This window comes from Oncorhynchus nerka, linkage group LG23 (assembly GCF_034236695.1).
Source record: "Oncorhynchus nerka isolate Pitt River linkage group LG23, Oner_Uvic_2.0, whole genome shotgun sequence".
Classification (NCBI taxonomy): Eukaryota; Metazoa; Chordata; class Actinopteri; order Salmoniformes; family Salmonidae; genus Oncorhynchus; species Oncorhynchus nerka.
The window spans coordinates 1,095,824-1,121,733 of record NC_088418.1 but is presented as its reverse complement, the minus strand read 5'-3'; the positions used below and the strand labels follow the sequence as shown (position 1 = coordinate 1,121,733).

Genomic DNA, 25,910 nt, shown 5'->3' with positions numbered 1-25,910 from the left:
AAATATTATCCTGAAAAAGCAACAGACCAACAGACCTATCATCTAGCAGCATCCAAATGTTGGAATCATCTCCAAAACAAAACACAATATGTCCCAAATGGCACCCCATTCCCTACATAATGCACTACTTTAGATCAGAGCCCTATGGCACCCTATTCCATATTTAGTGTACTTATTGTGACCAGAGCTCTGGGACACAATCAACAAGAATAATCATTTGTTTATTTTAATATAATTCTGTAAATTAATCATATATATATATCATTAATCATATCTGCCCTGTAAATTAAGCTTCATATGTACTTTACAACAAAAACAGAGCTTTTTCCTCATTTAGTGCTGAAAAAAGGAAAATCTATATTTGATGCTTATTAATTAATCCAAATGAACAACTTCAGGTGAAATCAGTTTCAATAAATATGAAATACAACAAGACACTTCAGTGGAGGAGCTTATGTACAGAGAGAGACATTTTGACATTGTGATTGCGATTGGTTGTATCCTACATGGCACCCTACATAGTGCACTACATTTAGACCAGGGCCCTATGGCACCCTATTCCCTACATAGTGCACTACTGTAGACCAGAGCCTTATGGGCCCAGATTGCTACTGTGATTATAACGCATTCGGGTACTGCATCACAAATGGCATCCTATTCCTAGAGTGTAGTGCACTACTTTTGACCAAAGTCTTGCACTACGTAGGGAATAGTGTGCCTTGTGGCATGCGGCCCAGGTTTGTGTATCAGCTGAGCGATCCATGGACAAGGCAAGAGTAGTAACAAGGAAAGCAAAGAGAAAGGACCCATACTATTCTACAGTAGTGCACTATGTAGGGAATAGGGTGCCATAGGGCTCTGGTCTACACCGATATTAACACCCAGCCTCTTGTAGGATATCAGTACATGTCTAATACAACCGTCATTCTCCCCATAGGAACTGCTTACATTTGTGCTGCTAACTTTTTAAAACACACTAAAACAACTACTTTGTTATTGCTAAGACGTGATGACAGCGGCATATAAACAGACTAGTGATAGAATAGGTTTTAGAAATGCTGTCGAATGAAAACCTTGGAACTCAATTTTACCATTTTGTATTTATTTTGATTTGTTTACAGAAATTGAAAGCAGTAACTCCCCGTAGTGTACTCTCAACACTTCATGACTCTAGGACAAGAAATTGATTTTAGTTTTTTTTTTTTTTTTACTTTGGAGGTTTCGTAAATTGTTAATGGGAAAATATGGCAGTTTTTCCCATTTCCTGAAAACGTTCTGTTGTGGAGATATGAAGTTTTCATCCGACAGCAACAACAGGAGAGCACCTTTTAACATCAACCCTACTGCCCCTTTCGTGATTCTATATTACAACATTGAAGAACATAAAGATTTAAACATAACTATTTCAAATCAAAGCGTTTGGATCAAACATCAGGTTGGCTTCTAAGTGTTTGTGACTTTAGGGAACGTTGAGGAAACAGACAGTAAAAAATACTTCTCAGGTCAGTTGGGCTACATTCTTTAATCCCACTGTGCCTTTACAGTCCAGGTCTGCCACATGGTTGGTGCAGATAGCAGACCATGTTGATTCCTGGTGCAGATAGCAGACCATGTTGATTCCTGGTGCAGATAGCAGACCATGTTGATTCCTGGTGCAGATAGCAGACATTAAGTTGATTCCTCTTGGTGCCTCGTGGTGCAGATAAAGGAACAGACATTAAGTTGATTCCTCTTGGTGCCGATAGCAGACAATAAGTTGATTCCTGGTGCAGATAGCAGGCAATAAGTTGATTCCTCTTAAGGGGTTCCCCAGGGGACAGAGGGGTTCCCCAGGACAGAGGGGTTCCCCAGAGGACAGAGGGATTCCCCAGGACAGAGGGATTCCCCAGGACAGAGGGATTCCCCAGGACAGAGGGGTTCCCCAGGGGACAGAGAAAGAGGGGTTCCCCAGGGGACAGAGAAAAAGGGGTTCCCCAGGGGACAGAGAAAGAGGGGTTCCCCAGGGGACAGAGAAAGAGGGGTTCCCCAGGGGACAGAGAAAGAGGGGTTCCCCAGGACAGAGGGATCCCCAGGGTACAGAGAAAGAGGGTTCCACAGGACAGAGGGATCCCCAGGGTACAGAGAAAGAGGGGTTCCACAGGGGACAGAGAAAGAGGGGTCCCCCAGGGGACAGAGAAAGAGGGGTTCCCCAGGGGACAGAGAAAGAGGGGTTCCCCAGGGGACAGAGAAAAAGGGGTTCCCCAGGGGACAGAGAAAGAGGGGTTCCCCAGGGGACAGAGAAAGAGGGGTTCCCCAGGGGACAGAGAAAGAGGGGTTCCCCAGGGGACAGAGAAAGAGGGGTTCCCCAGGGGACAGAGAAAGAGGGGTTCCCCAGGACAGAGGGATCCCCAGGGTACAGAGAAAGAGGGGTTCCACAGGGGACAGAGAAAGAGGGGTCCCCCAGGGGACAGAGAAAGAGGGGTTCCCCAGGGGACAGAGAAAGAGGGGTTCCCCAGGGGACAGAGAAAGAGGGGTTCCCCAGGACAGAGAAAGAGGGGTTCCACAGGGGACAGAGAAATAGGGGTCCCCCAGGGGACAGAGAAAGAGGGATCCCCAGGGGACAGAGAAAGAGGGATCCCCAGGGGACAGAGAAAGAAGGGTTCCCCAGGGGACAGAGAAAGATGGGGTTCCCCAGGACAGAGGGGTTCCCCAGGGGACAGAGAAAGAGGGTTCCCTAGGGGACAGAGAAAAAGGGGTTCCCCAGGGGACAGAGAAGAGGGGTTCCCCAGGGGACAGAGAAAGAGGGGTTCCCCAGGACAGAGGGATCCCCAGGGTACAGAGAGATCCCCAGGGTACAGAGAAAGAGGGGTTCCACAGGGGACAGAGAAAGAGGGGTCCCCCAGGGGACAGAGAAAGAGGGGTTCCCCAGGGGACAGAGAAAGAGGGGTTCCCCAGGACAGAGGGATCCCCAGGGTACAGAGAAAGAGGGGTTCCACAGGGGACAGAGAAAGAGGGGTCCCCCAGGGGACAGAGAAAGAGGGATCCCCAGGGGACAGAGAAATAAGGGTTCCCCAGGGGACAGAGAAAGAGGGGTTCTCCAGGACAGAGGGGTTCCCCAGGGGACAGAGAAAGAGGGTTCCCCAGGGGACAGAGAAAGAGGGGTTCCCCAGGACAGAGGGGTTCCCCAGGGGACAGAGAAAGAGGGGTTCCCCAGGGGACAGAGAAAGAGGGGTTCCCCAGGGGACAGAGAAAGAGGGGTTCCCCAGGACAGAGGGGTTCCCCAGGGGACAGAGAAAGAGGGGTTCCCCATGACAGAGGGATCCCCAGGGGACAGAGAAAGAGGGGTTCCCCAGGACAGAGGGATCCCCAGGGGACAGAGAAAGAGGGGTCCCCCAGGACAGGCTCTCCCACACAGAACAGGGTTTCCTTGAATAGTTATGTTTTTGTCCCTGGGGCCCCAGGGAGTTTGTAGTTTGTAGAAATGTTCTGTCCATGTGGCATTCGAGAAGTCAAGTCCCCCCCCCCCAGGGCAGTAAAGGGTTCCATTGCTCCTTGGGCAGTAGGTCTCTCTCAGTGCAGTAGTATGGCAGTAGTCCTCAGAGTTCTGTTACCCCCTGGGGTAGTAGAGTTCCATTGTTCCCCAGGGGCATTAATAGTCCAGTAGAGTTTCAGGGTTTCTTGTCGATAGTGTGGAAGAACCATTCAGTAAACTTCCTGAGTTGAGCGGCTGATGTCTGACTCTCCTCCTGTAGTCTCATGTTGTCTTGTCTCAGGTGCTGCACCTCTACCTGCAGCAACACCTTGTCCTCCTTCTCCTGGTAGAGAGAGAGAACATATCATATTAACACTGACCTCTAACCCTGACCCAAACCCTAACCTCTACCTGCAGCAACACCTTGTCCTCCTTCCGAGGAGGAGATCAACACTCAACATTAGGGTTTTGTCTGAAATGGATGCCATTTCAGATGGAGGCTAAACAGTATCTCATCACTCACTTGGAATAAAGGATGGGTTCACAAATAGCTGTACAAACACACCCTATTGTTGTTGGCTTATAAGACTAGCTACGTGACGTTTCTCTAACCAAGGGGACCCTGGCTTCTATAGTCATATGTGTAAGGTAAATGGGATCCCTGTATTCTTCCCATGGTTAAAACAAGGGACTGGAGAGCCCAGACACAGTAAGGAGAGGAAGGTAGAGAGGTTAGACCATTATACCATTACACCATTATACCATTACACCATTACTCCATACCATTACACCATACCATTACATCATTATACCAGTACACCATTACACCATAACATGGAGAGCCAAGACACAGTAAGGAGATGAAGGTAGAGAGGTTAGACCATTATACCATTACACCATTATACCAGTACACCATTACACCATAACATGGAGAGCCAAGACACAGTAAGGAGATGAAGGTAGAGAGGTTAGCTAGGTAGTGATTAAGAAAGAGACCATTATACAATTACACCATACCATTACACCATTATACCATTATACTACACCATACCATTACACTATTACACCATTATACTACACCATACCATTACACCATTATACCATTACACCATTACACCATTACACCATTACACCATTACACCATTACACCATACAATTACACCATACCATTACACCATACCATTACACCATTACACCATTACACAGTTAAACCATACAATTACAACATTACACAATTACACCATACCATTACACCATACCATTACACTAAACCATTACAACATTATACCATTATACCATACCATACCATTACAGCACCATACCATTACACCATACCATTACAGCACCATACCATTACACCATAACATTACAGCATTATACCATTACACCATTACACCAAACCATTACACCAAACCATTACACCAAACCATTACACCATACCATTACACCAAACCATTACACCAAACCATTACACCATACCATTACACCATACCATTACACCAAACCATTACACCAAACCATTACACCATACCATTACACCATACCAAAACCATTACACCAAACCATTACACCAAACCATTACACCAAACCATTACACCATACCATTACACCAAACCATTACACCATACCATTACACCATACCATTACACCATACCATTACACCATACCATTACACCATAACATTACAGCACCATACCATTACACCATAACATTACAGCACCATACCATTACACCTTGCCATACTATACCAAACCATTATTATACCATTACCATTACACCATTATACTATACCATACCATTACACCATACCATTACAGCATTACACCATACCATTACACCATACCATTACACCATACCATTACACCATTACACCATACCAGTACACCATTACACCATACCATTACACCATACCATTACACCATACCATTACACCATTACACCATACCATTACACCATACCATTACACCATACCATTACACCTTGCCATTACAGCATTATACCATACTATTACACCATACCATTACACCATACCTTTACAGCATTATACCACACCATTACACCATACCTTTACAGCATTATACCACACCATTACACCATACCTTTACAGCATTATACCACACCATTACACCATTTTACAGCATTATACCACACCATTACACCATACCATTACAGCATTATACCACACCATTAAACCATTACACCATTACACCATTACACCATTACACCATACCATTACACCATTACACCATTACACCATTACACCATACCATTACACAGTATCATTATAGCATTACACCATACCATTACACTACTACACCATACCAGTACACCATTACACCATACCAGTACACCATACCAGTACACCATTACACCATATCATTACACCATTACACCATACCAATACACTACTACACCATACCAGTACACCATTACACCATACCAGTACACCATACCATTACACCATACCAATACACTACTACACCATACCAGTACACCATACCAGTACACCATTACACCATACCAGTACACCATACCCTACACCATACCAATACACCATTACACCATACCATTACACAGTATCATTATAGCATTACACCATACCAATACACCACTACACCATACCAGTACAACATTACACCATACCATTACACTACTACACCATACCAGTACACCATTACACCATATCATTACACTACTACACCATACCAGTACACCATTACACCATACCAATACACTACTACACCATACCAGTACACCATTACACCATACCATTACACTACTACACCATACCAGTACACCATTACACCATACCAATACACCATACCAGTACACCATACCAGTACACCATTACACCATACCAATACACCATTACACCATACCAATACACCATTACACAGTATCATTATAGCATTACACCATACCAATACACTACTACACCATACCAGTACACCATTACACAGTATCATTATAGCATTACACCATACCAATACACTACTACACCGTACCAGTACACCATTACACCATACCAATACACTACTACACCATACCATTACACCATACCAATACACTACTACACCATACCAGTACACCATTACACCATACCATTACACTACTACACCATACCAGTACACCATTACACCATACCATTACACCATATCATTACACCATACCAATACACTACTACATCATACCAGTACACCATTACACCATACCATTACACAGTATCATTATAGCATTACACCATACCAATACACTACTACACCATACCAGTACACCATTACACCATACCATTACACTACTACACCATACATTTACATTTAAGTCATTTAGCAGACGCTCTTATCCAGAGCGACTTACACCATTACACCATACCATTACACCATTACACCATATCATTACACCATACCAATACACTACTACACCATACCAGTACACCATTACACCATACCAATACACTACTACACCATACCAGTACACCATTACACCATACCATTACACTACTACACCATACCAGTACACCATTACACCATACCATTACACCATACCAATACACTACTACACCATACCAGTACACCATTACACCATACCAATACACTACTACACCATACCAGTACACCATTACACCATACCAATACACTACTACACCATACCAGTACACCATTACACCATACCAATACACCATACTACACCATACCAGTACACCATTACACCATACCATTACACCATATATAGCATTACACCATACCAATACACTACTACACCATACCAGTACACCATTACACCATACCATTACACTACTACACCATACCAGTACACCATTACACCATACCATTACACAGTATCATTATAGCATTACACCATACCAATACACTACTACACCATACCAGTACACCATTACACCATACCATTACACCATTACACCATACCATTACACTACTACACCATACCAGTACACCATTACACCATATCATTACACCATTACACCATACACCATACCAGTACACCATTACACCATACCAGTACACCATTACACCATACCAATACACCACTACACCATACCAGTACACCATACCATTACACTACTACACCATTACACCATTACACCATAAATACACTACTACACCATACACCATACCAGTACACCATTACACCATACCAATACACTACTACACCATACCAGTACACCATTACATTACCATACCATTACACCATTACACTACTACACCATACCAGTACACCATTACACCATACCAATACACTACTACACCATATACACCATTACACCATACCAATACACTACTACACCATACCAGTACACCATTACCATTACACCATACTACACCATACCAGTACATTACACCATACCATTACTACACCATACCAGTACACCATACACCAGTTACACCATTACACCCATACCAATACACTACTACACCATACCAGTACACCATTACACCATACCATTACACAGTATCATTACATTACACCATACCAATACACTACTACACCATACCAGTACACCATTACACCATACCATTACACTACTACACCATACCAGTACACCATTACACCATACCATTACACCATTACACCATATCATTACACCATACCAATACACCATACCAATACACTACACCATACACCATACCAGTACACCATTACACCATACCAATACACTACTACACCATACCAGTACACCATTACACCATACCATTACACCATACTACACCATACCAGTACACCATTACACCATACCAATACACTACTACACCATACCAGTACACCATTACCATTACACCATTACACCATACCATACCAGTACACCATACCATTACACCATATCATTACACCATTACACCATACCAATACACTACTACACCATACCAGTACACCATTACACCATACCAATACACTACTACACCATACCAGTACACCATTACACCATACCAATACACTACTACACCATACCAGTACACCATTACACAGTATCATTATAGCATTACACCATACCAATACACTACTACACCATACCAGTACACCATTACACCATACCATTACACTACTACACCATACCAGTACACCATTACACCATACCATTACACCATATCATTACACCATACCAATACACTACTACACCATACCAGTACACCATTACACCATACCATTACACAGTATCATTATAGCATTACACCATACCAATACACTACTACACCATACCAGTACACCATTACACCATACCATTACACTACTACACCATACCAGTACACCATTACACCATACCATTACACCATATCATTACACCATACCAATACACTACTACACCATACCAGTACACCATTACACCATACCAATACACTACTACACCATACCAGTACACCATTACACCATACCATTACACTACTACACCATACCAGTACACCATTACACCATACCATTACACCATATCATTACACCATACCAATACACTACTACACCATACCAGTACACCATTACACCATACCAGTACACCATTACACCATACCAATACACTACTACACCATACCAGTACACCATTACACCATACCAATACACTACTACACCATACCTTTACACCATTACACCATACCATTACACCATTACACCATACCATTACACTACTACACCATACCAGTACACCATTACACCATATCATTACACCATTACACCATACCAATACACTACTACACCATATCATTACACCATTACACCATACCATTACACTACTACACCATACCAGTACACCGTTACACCATACCATTACACAGTATCATTATAGCATTACACCATACCAATACACTACACACCATACCAGTACACCATACCATTACACTACCTCACCATACCAGTACACCATTACACCATACCATTACACTACTACACCATACCAGTACACCATTACACCATATCATTACACCATTACACCATACCATTACACTACTACACCATAACAGTACACCATTACACCATACCATTACACCATTACACCATACCATTACACCATTAAATTACACCATACCATTACACCATATCATTACACCATTACACCATACCAGTACACCATACCATTACACCATATCATTACACCATTACACCATACCAGTACACCATTACACCATACCATTACACCATACCATTACACCATACCAGTACACCATTACACCATACCATTACACCATTACACCATATCATTACACCATTACACCATATCATTACACCATTACACCATATCATTACACCATTACACCATATTATTACACCATTACACCATACCAGTACACCATTACACCATATCATTACACCATTACACCATACCATTACACCATATCATTACACCATTACATCATACCAGTACACCAGTACACCATACCAGTACACCATTACACCATACCATTACACCATACCAGTACACCATTACACCATATCATTACACCATTACACCATACCATTACACCATATCATTACACCATTACACCATACCATTACACCATACCATTACACCATACCATTACACCATTACACCATACCAGTACACCATTACACCATACCATTACACCATACCATTACACCATACCATTACACCATTACACCATACCATTACACCATACCATTACACCATACCATTACACCTTGCCATTACAGCATTATACCATACTATTACACCATACCATTACACCATACCTTTACAGCATTATACCACACCATTACACCATACCTTTACAGCATTATACCACACCATTACACCATACCTTTACAGCATTATACCACACCATTACACCATACCTTTACAGCATTATACCACACCATTACACCATACCATTACAGCATTATACCACACCATTAAACCATTACACCATTACACCATTACACCATTACACCATACCATTACACCATTACACCATTACACCATTACACCATACCATTACACAGTATCATTATAGCATTACACCATACCATTACACTACTACACCATACCAGTACACCATTACACCATACCAGTACACCATACCAGTACACCATTACACCATATCATTACACCATTACACCATACCAATACACTACTACACCATACCAGTACACCATTACACCATACCAGTACACCATACCATTACACCATACCAATACACTACTACACCATACCAGTACACCATACCAGTACACCATTACACCATACCAGTACACCATACCCCTACACCATACCAATACACCATTACACCATACCATTACACAGTATCATTATAGCATTACACCATACCAATACACCACTACACCATACCAGTACAACATTACACCATACCATTACACTACTACACCATACCAGTACACCATTACACCATATCATTACACTACTACACCATACCAGTACACCATTACACCATACCAATACACTACTACACCATACCAGTACACCATTACACCATACCATTACACTACTACACCATACCAGTACACCATTACACCATACCAATACACCATACCAGTACACCATACCAGTACACCATTACACCATACCAATACACCATTACACCATACCAATACACCATTACACAGTATCATTATAGCATTACACCATACCAATACACTACTACACCATACCAGTACACCATTACACAGTATCATTATAGCATTACACCATACCAATACACTACTACACCGTACCAGTACACCATTACACCATACCAATACACTACTACACCATACCATTACACCATACCAATACACTACTATACACCATTACACCATACCATTACACTACTACACCATACCAGTACACCATTACACCATTTACACCATATCATTACACCATACCAATACACTACTACATCATACCAGTACACCATTACACCATACCATTACACAGTATCATTATAGCATTACACCATACCAATACACTACTACACCATACCAGTACACCATTACACCATACCATTACACTACTACACCATACCAGTACACCATTACACCATACCATTACACTACTACACCATACATTTACATTTAAGTCATTTAGCAGACGCTCTTATCCAGAGCGACTTACACCATTACACCATACCATTACACCATTACACCATATCATTACACCATACCAATACACTACTACACCATACCAGTACACCATTACACCATACCAATACACTACTACACCATACCAGTACACCATTACACCATACCATTACACTACTACACCATACCAGTACACCATTACACCATACCATTACACCATACCAATACACTACTACACCATACCAGTACACCATTACACCATACCAATACACTACTACACCATACCAGTACACCATTACACCATACCAATACACTACTACACCATACCAGTACACCATTACACCATACCATTACACCATACCAGTACACCATTACACCATATCATTACACCATTACACCATACCATTACACCATATCATTACACCATTACACCATACCAATACACTACTACACCATATCATTACACCATTACACCATACCATTACACTACTACACCATACCAGTACACCATTACACCATACCATTACACAGTATCATTATAGCATTACACCATACCAATACACTACTACACCATACCAGTACACCATTACACCATACCATTACACTACTACACCATACCAGTACACCATTACACCATATCATTACACCATTACACCATACCATTACACTACTACACCATAACAGTACACCATTACACCATATCATTACACCATTACACCATATCAGTACACCATACCATTACACCATTACACCATACCAGTACACCATTACACCATACCAATACACTACTACACCATACCAGTACACCATACCATTACACTACTACACCATACCAGTACACCATTACACCATACCAATACACTACTACACCATACCAGTACACCATACCAGTACACCATTACACCATACCAATACACTACTACACCATACCATTACACCATACCAATACACCATTACACAGTATCATTATAGCATTACACCATACCAATACACTACTACACCATACCAGTACACCATTACACCATACCAATACACTACTACACCATACCAGTACACCATTACACCATACCAATACACTACTACACCATACCAGTACACCATTACACCATACCAATACACTACTACACCATACCAGTACACCATTACACAGTATCATTATAGCATTACACCATACCAATACACTACTACACCATACCAGTACACCATTACACCATACCATTACTACACCATACCAGTACACCATTACACCATACCATTACACCATATCATTACACCATACCAATACACTACTACACCATACCAGTACACCATTACACCATACCATTACACAGTATCATTATAGCATTACACCATACCAATACACTACTACACCATACCAGTACACCATTACACCATACCATTACACTACTACACCATACCAGTACACCATTACACCATACCATTACACCATTACACCATATCATTACACCATTACACCATATCATTACACCATACCAATACACTACTACACCATACCAGTACACCATTACACCATACCAATACACTACTACACCATACCAGTACACCATTACACCATACCATTACACTACTACACCATACCAGTACACCATTACACCATACCATTACACCATATCATTACACCATACCAATACACTACTACACCATACCAGTACACCATTACACCATACCAATACACTACTACACCATACCAGTACACCATTACACCATACCAATACACTACTACACCATACCAGTACACCATTACACCATACCATTACACCATTACACCATACCATTACACTACTACACCATACCAGTACACCATTACACCATATCATTACACCATTACACCATACCAATACACTACTACACCATACCAGTACACCATTACACCATACCAATACACTACTACACCATACCAGTACACCATTACACCATACCAATACACTACTACACCATACCAGTACACCATTACACAGTATCATTATAGCATTACACCATACCAATACACTACTACACCATACCAGTACACCATTACACCATACCATTACACTACTACACCATACCAGTACACCATTACACCATACCATTACACCATATCATTACACCATACCAATACACTACTACACCATACCAGTACACCATTACACCATACCATTACGCAGTATCATTATAGCATTACACCATACCAATACACTACTACACCATACCAGTACACCATTACACCATACCATTACACTACTACACCATACCAGTACACCATTACACCATACCATTACACCATATCATTACACCATACCAATACACTACTACACCATACCAGTACACCATTACACCATACCAATACACTACTACACCATACCAGTACACCATTACACCATACCATTACACTACTACACCATACCAGTACACCATTACACCATACCATTACACCATATCATTACACCATACCAATACACTACTACACCATACCAGTACACCATTACACCATACCAATACACTACTACACCATACCAGTACACCATTACACCATACCAATACACTACTACACCATACCTTTACACCATTACACCATACCATTACACCATTACACCATACCATTACACTACTACACCATACCAGTACACCATTACACCATATCATTACACCATTACACCATACCAATACACTACTACACCATATCATTACACCATTACACCATACCATTACACTACTACACCATACCAGTACACCGTTACACCATACCATTACACAGTATCATTATAGCATTACACCATACCAATACACTACTACACCATACCAGTACACCATACCATTACACTACCTCACCATACCAGTACACCATTACACCATACCATTACACTACTACACCATACCAGTACACCATTACACCATATCATTACACCATTACACCATACCATTACACTACTACACCATAACAGTACACCATTACACCATACCATTACACCATTACACCATACCATTACACCATTAAATTACACCATACCATTACACCATATCATTACACCATTACACCATACCAGTACACCATACCATTACACCATATCATTACACCATTACACCATACCAGTACACCATTACACCATACCATTACACCATACCATTACACCATACCAGTACACCATTACACCATACCATTACACCATTACACCATATCATTACACCATTACACCATATCATTACACCATTACACCATATCATTACACCATTACACCATATTATTACACCATTACACCATACCAGTACACCATTACACCATATCATTACACCATTACACCATACCATTACACCATATCATTACACCATTACATCATACCAGTACACCAGTACACCATACCAGTACACCATTACACCATACCATTACACCATACCAGTACACCATTACACCATATCATTACACCATTACACCATACCATTACACCATATCATTACACCATTACACCATACCATTACACCATACCAGTACACCATTACACCATACCATTACACCATATCATTACACCATTACACCATACCAGTACACCATTACACCATATCATTACACCAGTACACCATTACACCATATCATTACACCATTACACCATTACACCATACCATTACACCATGCCATTACACCATACCATTACACCATACCATTACACCATACCATTACACCATACCATTACACCATACCATTACACCATTACACCATACCATTACACCATTAAATTACACCATACCATTACACCATACCATTACACCATTACACCATACCATTACACCATTACACCATACCATTACACCATACCATTACACCATAACATTACACCATTACACCATACCATTACACCATTACACCATACCATTACACCATATCATTACACCATACCATTACACCATACCATTACACCATACAATTACACTACTACACCATACCAGTACACCATTACACCATATCATTACACCATTACACCATACCAATACACTACTACACCATATCATTACACTACTACACCATACCAGTACACCATTACACCATACCATTACACAGTATCATTACACCATTACACCATACCATTACACCATTACACCATACCATTACACCATATCAGTACACCATTACACCATATCATTACACCATTACACCATATCATTACACCATATCATTACACCATTACACCATACCATTACACCATATCATTACACCATATCATTACACCATACTATTACACCATTACACAATACCATTACACCATATCATTACAGCATACCATTACACCATTACACAATACCATTACACCATATCATTACACCATACCATTACACCATATCATTACACCATATCATTACACCATATCATTACACCATTACACCATACCATTACACCATACCATTACACCATACCATTACACCATTACACCATATCATCACACCATTACACCATACCATTACACCATACCATTACACCATTACACCATACCATTAAACCATTACACCATATCATTACACCATTACACCATACCATTACACCATTCCATTACACCATACCATTACACCATACCATTACACCATTACACCATTACACCATATCATTACACCATTACACCATGCCATTACACCATGCCATTACACCATGCCATTACACCATACCATTACACCATACCATTACACCATTACACCATACCATTACACCATACCATTACACCATTACACCTTACCATTACACCATTACACCATATCATTACACCATTACACCATACCATTACACCATACCATTACACCATACCATTACACCATACCATTACACCATTACACCATATCATTACACCATTACACCATACCATTACACCATACCATTACACCATTACACCATATCATTACACCATTACACCATACCATTACACCATATCATTACACCATACCATTACACCATACCATTACACCATTACACCATACCATTACACCATTACACCATACCATTACACTACTACACCATACCAGTACACCATTACACCATATCATTACACCATTACACCATACCAATACACTACTACACCATATCATTACACCATTACACCATACCATTACACTACTACACCATACCAGTACACCGTTACACCATACCATTACACAGTATCATTATAGCATTACACCATACCAATACACTACTACACCATACCAGTACACCATACCATTACACTACCTCACCATACCAGTACACCATTACACCATACCATTACACTACTACACCATACCAGTACACCATTACACCATATCATTACACCATTACACCATACCATTACACTACTACACCATAACAGTACACCATTACACCATACCATTACACCATTACACCATACCATTACACCATTAAATTACACCATACCATTACACCATATCATTACACCATTACACCATACCAGTACACCATACCATTACACCATATCATTACACCATTACACCATACCAGTACACCATTACACCATACCATTACACCATACCATTACACCATACCAGTACACCATTACACCATACCATTACACCATTACACCATATCATTACACCATTACACCATATCATTACACCATTACACCATATCATTACACCATTACACCATATTATTACACCATTACACCATACCAGTACACCATTACACCATATCATTACACCATTACACCATACCATTACACCATATCATTACACCATTACATCATACCAGTACACCAGTACACCATACCAGTACACCATTACACCATACCATTACACCATACCAGTACACCATTACACCATATCATTACACCATTACACCATACCATTACACCATATCATTACACCATTACACCATACCATTACACCATACCAGTACACCATTACACCATACCATTACACCATATCATTACACCATTACACCATACCAGTACACCATTACACCATATCATTACACCAGTACACATTACACCATATCATTACACCATTACACCATTACACCATACCATTACACCATGCCATTACACCATACCATTACACCATACCATTACACCATACCATTACACCATACCATTACACCATACCATTACACCATTACACCATACCATTACACCATTAAATTACACCATACCATTACACCATACCATTACACCATTACACCATACCATTACACCATTACACCATACCATTACACCATACCATTACACCATAACATTACACCATTACACCATACCATTACACCATTACACCATACCATTACACCATATCATTACACCATACCATTACACCATACCATTACACCATACAATTACACTACTACACCATACCAGTACACCATTACACCATATCATTACACCATTACACCATACCAATACACTACTACACCATATCATTACACTACTACACCATACCAGTACACCATTACACCATACCATTACACAGTATCATTACACCATTACACCATACCATTACACCATTACACCATACCATTACACCATATCAGTACACCATTACACCATATCATTACACCATTACACCATATCATTACACCATATCATTACACCATTACACCATACCATTACACCATATCATTACACCATATCATTACACCATACTATTACACCATTACACAATACCATTACACCATATCATTACAGCATACCATTACACCATTACACAATACCATTACACCATATCATTACACCATACCATTACACCATATCATTACACCATATCATTACACCATATCATTACACCATACACCATATCATTACACCATACCATTACACCATACCATTACACCATACCATTACACCATTATACACCATATCATCACACCATTATCACCATACCATTACACCATACCATTACACCATTACACCATACCATTAAACCATTACACCATATCATTACACCATTACACCATACCATTACACCATTCCATTACACCATACCATTACACCATACCATTACACCATTACACCATTACACCATATCATTACACCATTACACCATGCCATTACACCATGCCATTACACCATGCCATTACACCATACCATTACACCATACCATTACACCATTACACCATACCATTACACCATACCATTACACCATTACACCTTACCATTACACCATTACACCATATCATTACACCATTACACCATACCATTACACCATACCATTACACCATACCATTACACCATACCATTACACCATTACACCATATCATTACACCATTACACCATACCATTACACCATACCATTACACCATTACACCATATCATTACACCATTACACCATACCATTACACCATATCATTACACCATACCATTACACCATACCATTACACCATTACACCATACCATTACACCATTACACCATACCATTACACCATTACACCATACCATTACACCATTACACCATACCATTACACCATTACACCATACCATTACACCATTACACCATACCATTACACCATTACACCATACCATTACACCATTACACCATACCATTACACCATTACACCATACCATTACACCATTACACCATACCATTACACCATTACACCATACCATTACACCATTACACCATACCATTACACCATTACACCATACCATTACACCATACCATTACACCATACCATTACACCATTACACCATATCATTACACCATTACACCATACCATTACACCATATCATTACACCATACCTTTACACCATACCATTACACCATACCATTACACCATATCATTACACCATTACACCATTACACCATACCATTACACCATTACACCATATCATTACACCATTACACCATACCATTACACCATACCATTACACCATACCATTACACCATTACACCATACCATTACACCATACCATTACACCATACCATTACACCATGCCATTACACCATGCCATTACACCATGCCATTACACCATGCCATTACACCATTACACCATTACACCATTACATCATACCATTACACCATTACACCATACCATTACACCATTACACCATATCATTACACCATTACACCATACCATTACACCATTACACCATATCATTACACCATATCATTACACCATTACACCATACCATTACACCATTACACCATATCATTACACCATATCATTACACCATTACACCATACCATTACACCATACCATTACACCATACCATTACACCATACCATTACACCATACCATTACACCATTACACCATTACACCATACCATTACACCATACCATTACACCATTACACCATACCATTACACCATTACACCATACCATTACACCATTACACCATACCATTACACCATTACACCATACCATTACACCATTACACCATACCATTACACCATACCATTACACCATTACACCATACCATTACACCATTACACCATTACACCATTACACCATACCATTACACCATACCATTACACCATTACACCATACCAGTACACCATACCAGTACACCATTACACCATACCATTACACCATTACACCATACCATTACACCATTACACCATACCATTACACCATTACACCATACCATTACACCATTACACCATACCATTACACCATACCATTACACCATTACACCATACCATTACACCATTACACCATTACACCATTACACCATACCATTACACCATACCATTACACCATTACACCATACCAGTACACCATACCAGTACACCATTACACCATACCATTACACCATACCATTACACCATACCAGTACACCATACCAGTACACCATACCAGTACACCATTACACCATACCATTACACCATACCATTACACCATACCAGTACACCATTACACCATACCATTACACCATACCAGTACACCATACCATTACATTACATAATATCTTTATACCATTTTTTTATTTTTTACTTTTACTTTTTTACTTTTATTTAACTAGGCAAGTCAGTTTAGAACAAATTCTTATTTACAATGACGGTCTAGGAACAGTGGGTTAACTGGTCTAGGAACAGTGGGTTAACTGGTCTAGGAACAGTGGGTTAACTGGTCTAGGAACAGTGGGTTAACTGGTCTAGGAACAGTGGGTTAACTGCCTGTTCAGGGGCAGAATGACAGATTTGTACCTTGTCAGCTCGGGGATTTGAAATTGCAACCTTTCGGCTGCTAGTCCAACAGCTCTAACCACTAGGCTACCCTGCCGCACCATTGCACCATACCAATACACAATACCGTTACACCATTACACCAAACTATTACACCATACCAGTATACTATACCACACCTCTAGCACTGAGATGCAGTGCCTTAGACCGCTGGGCCACTCGGGAGACTAAAAATATTGTTGCCAACACATTTTCCTTTGGGGGCCATTGTCTCTGGAGGTGTGGGAAGAAAAAAGCAAAAAAATAAGAAGACAAAGACGAAGAAGTGAAGAGAGTGCCGTACCTTTCTGAGGTCATACTGCAGTTGTCTCAGGATCACCTCCAGTTGGTTGACTTTACCAGTCAGAGTGGAGGGGGAGTTGTTCCTGGACAAACACATAGATGTTATAGTGTAGTATAGTGTTGTGATTTGAAGTGGTAAAGTATGATATGGTATAGTATGGCAAGGTATGGAATAGTATAGTATAGTGTGTTGTTGTATGGTACAGCATAGTATGGTATAATATAGTATAGTGTGTTGTTGTATGGTACAGCATAGTATGGTATAGTAAGGCATGGTATAGAATAGTATAGTATGGTATGGTATAGTATGGTATAGTATGGTATGGCATAGTATAGAAGAGTAGGGTATGGTATAGTATGGTATAGCATAGTATGGTATAGTATGGTATGGTATAATATGGTATGGTATAGTATGGTATGGTATAGTATGATACGATGTGGTTAGGTTTTGTATGGTATGGTAGAGTAGAGTAAGGTACGGTGTAACGTGGTATAGTATGGTATGGTATGGTATAGTATGGCATGGCAGAGTATTGTATAGCACTGTATGGTATGGTATAGTATAGTATGGTATGGTACAGTATAGTAGGGTATGGTATCGTATAGTATGGTATAGTATGGTATAGTATGATATTATGTGGTATGGTATAGTATGGTATAGTATAGTAGGGTATAGTATGGTATAATATAGTATGGTATGATATAGTATGGTATGATGTGGTATGGAATAGTATGGTATAGTATGGTATAGTATGGTATGTTATAGTATAGTATGTTATAGTATAGTATGGCATGGTATGTTATAGTATAGTATAGTATAGTATGGTATGTCAAAGTATAGTATAGTATAGTATGGTATGTTATAGTATAGTATAGTACGGCATGCTATGTTATAGTATAGTATGGTATGTTATAGTATAGTATGGTATGTTATAGTATAGTATAGTACGGTATGGTATAGTATGATATGATGTGGTATGGTTTAGTATGGTATGGTATAGTATGACAGCATGGTATGGTATAGTATGGCATGCTATGGTATAGTATTGTATGGTATAGTATGACATTTCATTGTATGGTATGGTATAGTATGGTATAGTATGATATTATGCGGCATGGTATGGTATGATGTGGTTTGGTATAGTATGGTATGGTATAGTATGGTACAGCATAGTATGGTATAGTAAGGCATAGTATAGAATAGTAGGGTATGGTATAGTGTGGTATAGCATAGTATGGAATAGTATGGAATAGGTGTAGTAGTATGGAATAGGTGTAGTATAGTATTGTATAGCTTGACATGGTATAGCATAGTATGGTATAGTATGGTATAATATAGTATGGTATAGTATGGCATAGTATGATATTATGTGGCATGGTATGGTATGATGTGATGTGGTATGATATAGTATGGTATAGTATAGTAGGGTATAGTATGGTATAATATAGTATGGTATGATGTGGTATGGAATAGTATAATATAGTATGGTATGATGTGGTATGGTATAGTATAATATAGTATGGTATAGTATGGTATAATATAGTATGGTATGGTATGATGTGGTATGGTATAGTATAATATAGTATGGTATGGTATGATGTGGTATAGTATGGTATAATATAGTATGGTATGGTATGATGTGGTATGGTATAGTATAATATAGTATGGTATGGTATGATGTGGTATGGAATAGTATAATATAGTATGGTATGATGTGGTATGGTATAGTATAATATAGTATGGTATGGTATGATGTGGTATGGTATAGTATAATATAGTATGGTATGGTATGATGTGGTATGGCATAGTATAGTATAGTATGGTATGGCACGGTATAGTATAGTACGTTAAAGTACAGTATAGTATGGTATAGTATGGTATGGTATGGCATAGTATAGTATGGCATGGCACGGTATAGTATGTTATAGTATAGTATTGCATGCTATAGTATAGTATAGTTTAGTATGGTATGTTATAGTATAGTATAGTATAGTACGGTATACTATGGTATTGTATGGTATAGTACGGTATGGTATAGTATAGTATAGTATGGTATGCCATAGTATGATATGATGTGGTATGGTATAGTATGGTATGGTATAGTATGACATAGCATGGTATGGTATAGTATGGCATGCTATGGTATAGTATTGTATGGTATGGTATATTATGGTATGGTATAGTATGATATGATGTGGTATAGTATGGTATTTTATAGTATGGTATGGTATAGTATAATATAGTATGGTATAGCTTGGCATGGTATAGCATGGTATGGTATAGTATGATATAATATAGTATGGTATGGTATAGAATGGTATAGTATGATATGATGTGGTGTGGTATAGTATGGTATAGCATGGTATGGTAGTGTATGATATAGTATGGTATGGTATAATATAATATAGTATTGTATGGTATGGTATAGTATGGTATGGTATAGTATAATATAGTATGGTATAGTATGGTATGGTATAGTATGGTATGGTATAGTATGGTATAGCATGGTATGGTATGGTATAATATAATATAGTATGGTATAGTATAATATAGTGTAGTATAGTATGGTATGGTATAGTATGGTATAGCATGGTATGGTATAGTATAATATAATATAGTATGGTATAGTATGGTATAGTATGGTATAGTATAATATAGTGTAGTATAGTATGGTATGGTATAGTGTGGTATGGTATAGTATGGTATAGCATGGTATAGTATAATATAGTATGGTATAGTATAGTATAATATAGTATGGTATAGTATAGTATGGTATTGTATGTATAGTATGATATAGCATGGCATGGTATAGTATGGTATGGTATAGTATAGTATAGTATGGTATAGTATGGTATAGTATGGTATAGTATGGTATAGTATAATATAGTGTAGTATAGTATGGTATGGTATAGTATGGTATGGTATAGTATGGTATTGTATGTATAGTATGATATAGCATGGCATGGTATGGTATGGTATAGTATAGTATAGTATGGTATAGTATGGTATAGTATGGTATAGTATGGTATAGTATAATATAGTGTAGTATAGTATGGTATGGTATAGTGTGGTATGGTATAGTATGGTATGGTATAGTATGGTATGGTATAGTATGGTATAATATAATATAGTGTAGTATAGTATGGTATGGTATAGTATGGTATGGTATAGTATGGTATGGTATAGTATAATATAGTGTAGTATAGTATGGTATGGTATGGTATGGTATAGTATGGTATGGTATAGTATAGTATGGTATGGTATGGTATAGTATAGTATAGTATGGTATAGTATGGTATGGTATAGTATGGTATGGTATGGTATAGTATAGTATGGTATGGTATGGTATGGTATGGTATGGTATGGTATAGTACGATATGATGTGACATGATGTATGGTATTTCATAGTATGGTATTGTGTAGTATAGTATAGTATGGTATGGTATGGTATATTATAGTATGGAATGGTATAGTATATTATGGTATGGTATAGCATGGTATGGTATGGTATAGTATAGTACGGTATGGTATATTATAGTATAGTATAGTATGATATAGTATTGTATAGTATGGTATGGTGTGGTATGGTATAGTATAGTATGGTATAGTATAGTATAGTACGGTATAGTATAGTATAGTACGGTATGGTATGGTGTGGTATGGTATAGTATAGTATAGTACGGTATAGTATAATATAGTATGATATGGTGTGGTATGTTATGGTATGGTATAGTATGGTATGGCATAGTATAGTACGGTATGGTATATTATAGTATAGTATAGTATGATATAGTATTGTATAGTATGGTATGGTGTGGTATGGTATAGTATAGTATAGTATGGTATGGTATACTATTGTATGATATGGTATGGTACGGTACGGTATAGTATAGTATAGTATGATATAGTATTGTATAGTATGGTATGGTGTGGTATGGTATAGTATGGTATAGTATGGTATGGTTTGGTATGGTATAGTATGGTATAGTATGGTATAGTATGGTATGGTGTAGTAGGGTATGGTATAGTATAGTACGGTATGGTATAGTATAGTACGGTATGGTGTAGTATGGTGTAGTATGGTATGGTATAGTATGGCATGGTATGGTATGGTATGTGTATTACAAGTGATGAGGCTCTCACCCTGCCTCTAGGGCGGCCCCCTCAGCTGCAGCCACGCGTCTGGTCAGTTCCTTTGAGATTTGGAGCGCCTCGGCCCTCTGCATGTCTGTCATGGTGCAGAAAGACGCCACCCGCTGGTCTGGGACACACAGCAAGCAGGAAACAGGCTCAATCATGATATTGTTAATGTTTGCATCTATAACAATCTCCAATCAACAACATATAAAGACAGTTACATTATTTTACAGATTACTTTAAATAAATTGGGTTTTATTATATAGATTATTTAAAATAAATTGGGTTTTATTATATAGATTATTTAAAATAAATTGGGTTTTAATATATAGATTATTTAAAATAAATTGGGTTTTATTATATAGATTATTTAAAATAAATTGGGTTTTAATATATAGATTATTTAAAATAAATTGGGTTTTATTATATAGATTATTTAAAATAAATTGGGTTTTAATTGACTGATCATTCACATGCACACATATAGGCCTCAAACTCAAACTGGAGATCGAAATAAAGCTACAAAAAACGAATTAAAAGCAAAAATCTCCATAACCGAATATACGAATATACAAGGACCTCTCCTCTCCTCTCCTCTCCTCTCCTCTCCTCTTGTGTCTGAAGAGCCAGCTGCATGGCTCCTAGAAGGTCTAGATTACATAGTGGTCTGTCAGGCTGTAGTCATGCGTGTTCTAGGCCTACACCAGAACAGCTCTAAGCCTGCTTTTCTCCCAACGGAAAACACTGACTTGGTAAGTCACCTTACCATGAGGACAGCTCTAAGCCTGCTTTTCTCCCAATGGAAAACACTGACTTGGTAAGGTACCTTACCATGAGGACAGCTCTCCTCTCCTCTCCTCTCCTCTCCTCTCCTCTCC

The 25,910-nt window shown here is 38.9% G+C and overlaps 1 protein-coding gene across 3 annotated transcripts in view; it reads right to left on the bottom strand.

Moving 5' to 3' along the window:
• Positions 1 to 1,149: 1,149 nt before the first annotated feature.
• The window catches only part of LOC115125817 (signal-induced proliferation-associated 1-like protein 2), a 181,421-nt gene continuing 156,660 nt past the window's right edge, over positions 1,150 to 25,910 (bottom strand). For 2 of the 3 annotated variants that reach the window (XM_065007766.1, XM_065007767.1), the window contains 3 exons: positions 25,039 to 25,156; positions 20,896 to 20,977; positions 1,150 to 3,794 (listed from right to left, as the gene is read on the bottom strand). In XM_065007766.1, coding sequence (XP_064863838.1) covers positions 3,648 to 3,794; positions 20,896 to 20,977; positions 25,039 to 25,156 — 347 coding nt within the window. In that variant the 3' untranslated portion in view covers positions 1,150 to 3,647. Of the gene's footprint in view, positions 3,795 to 20,895; positions 20,978 to 25,038; positions 25,157 to 25,910 lie in introns of those variants that run through there. The other variant, XM_065007768.1, reaches the window with a different exon arrangement.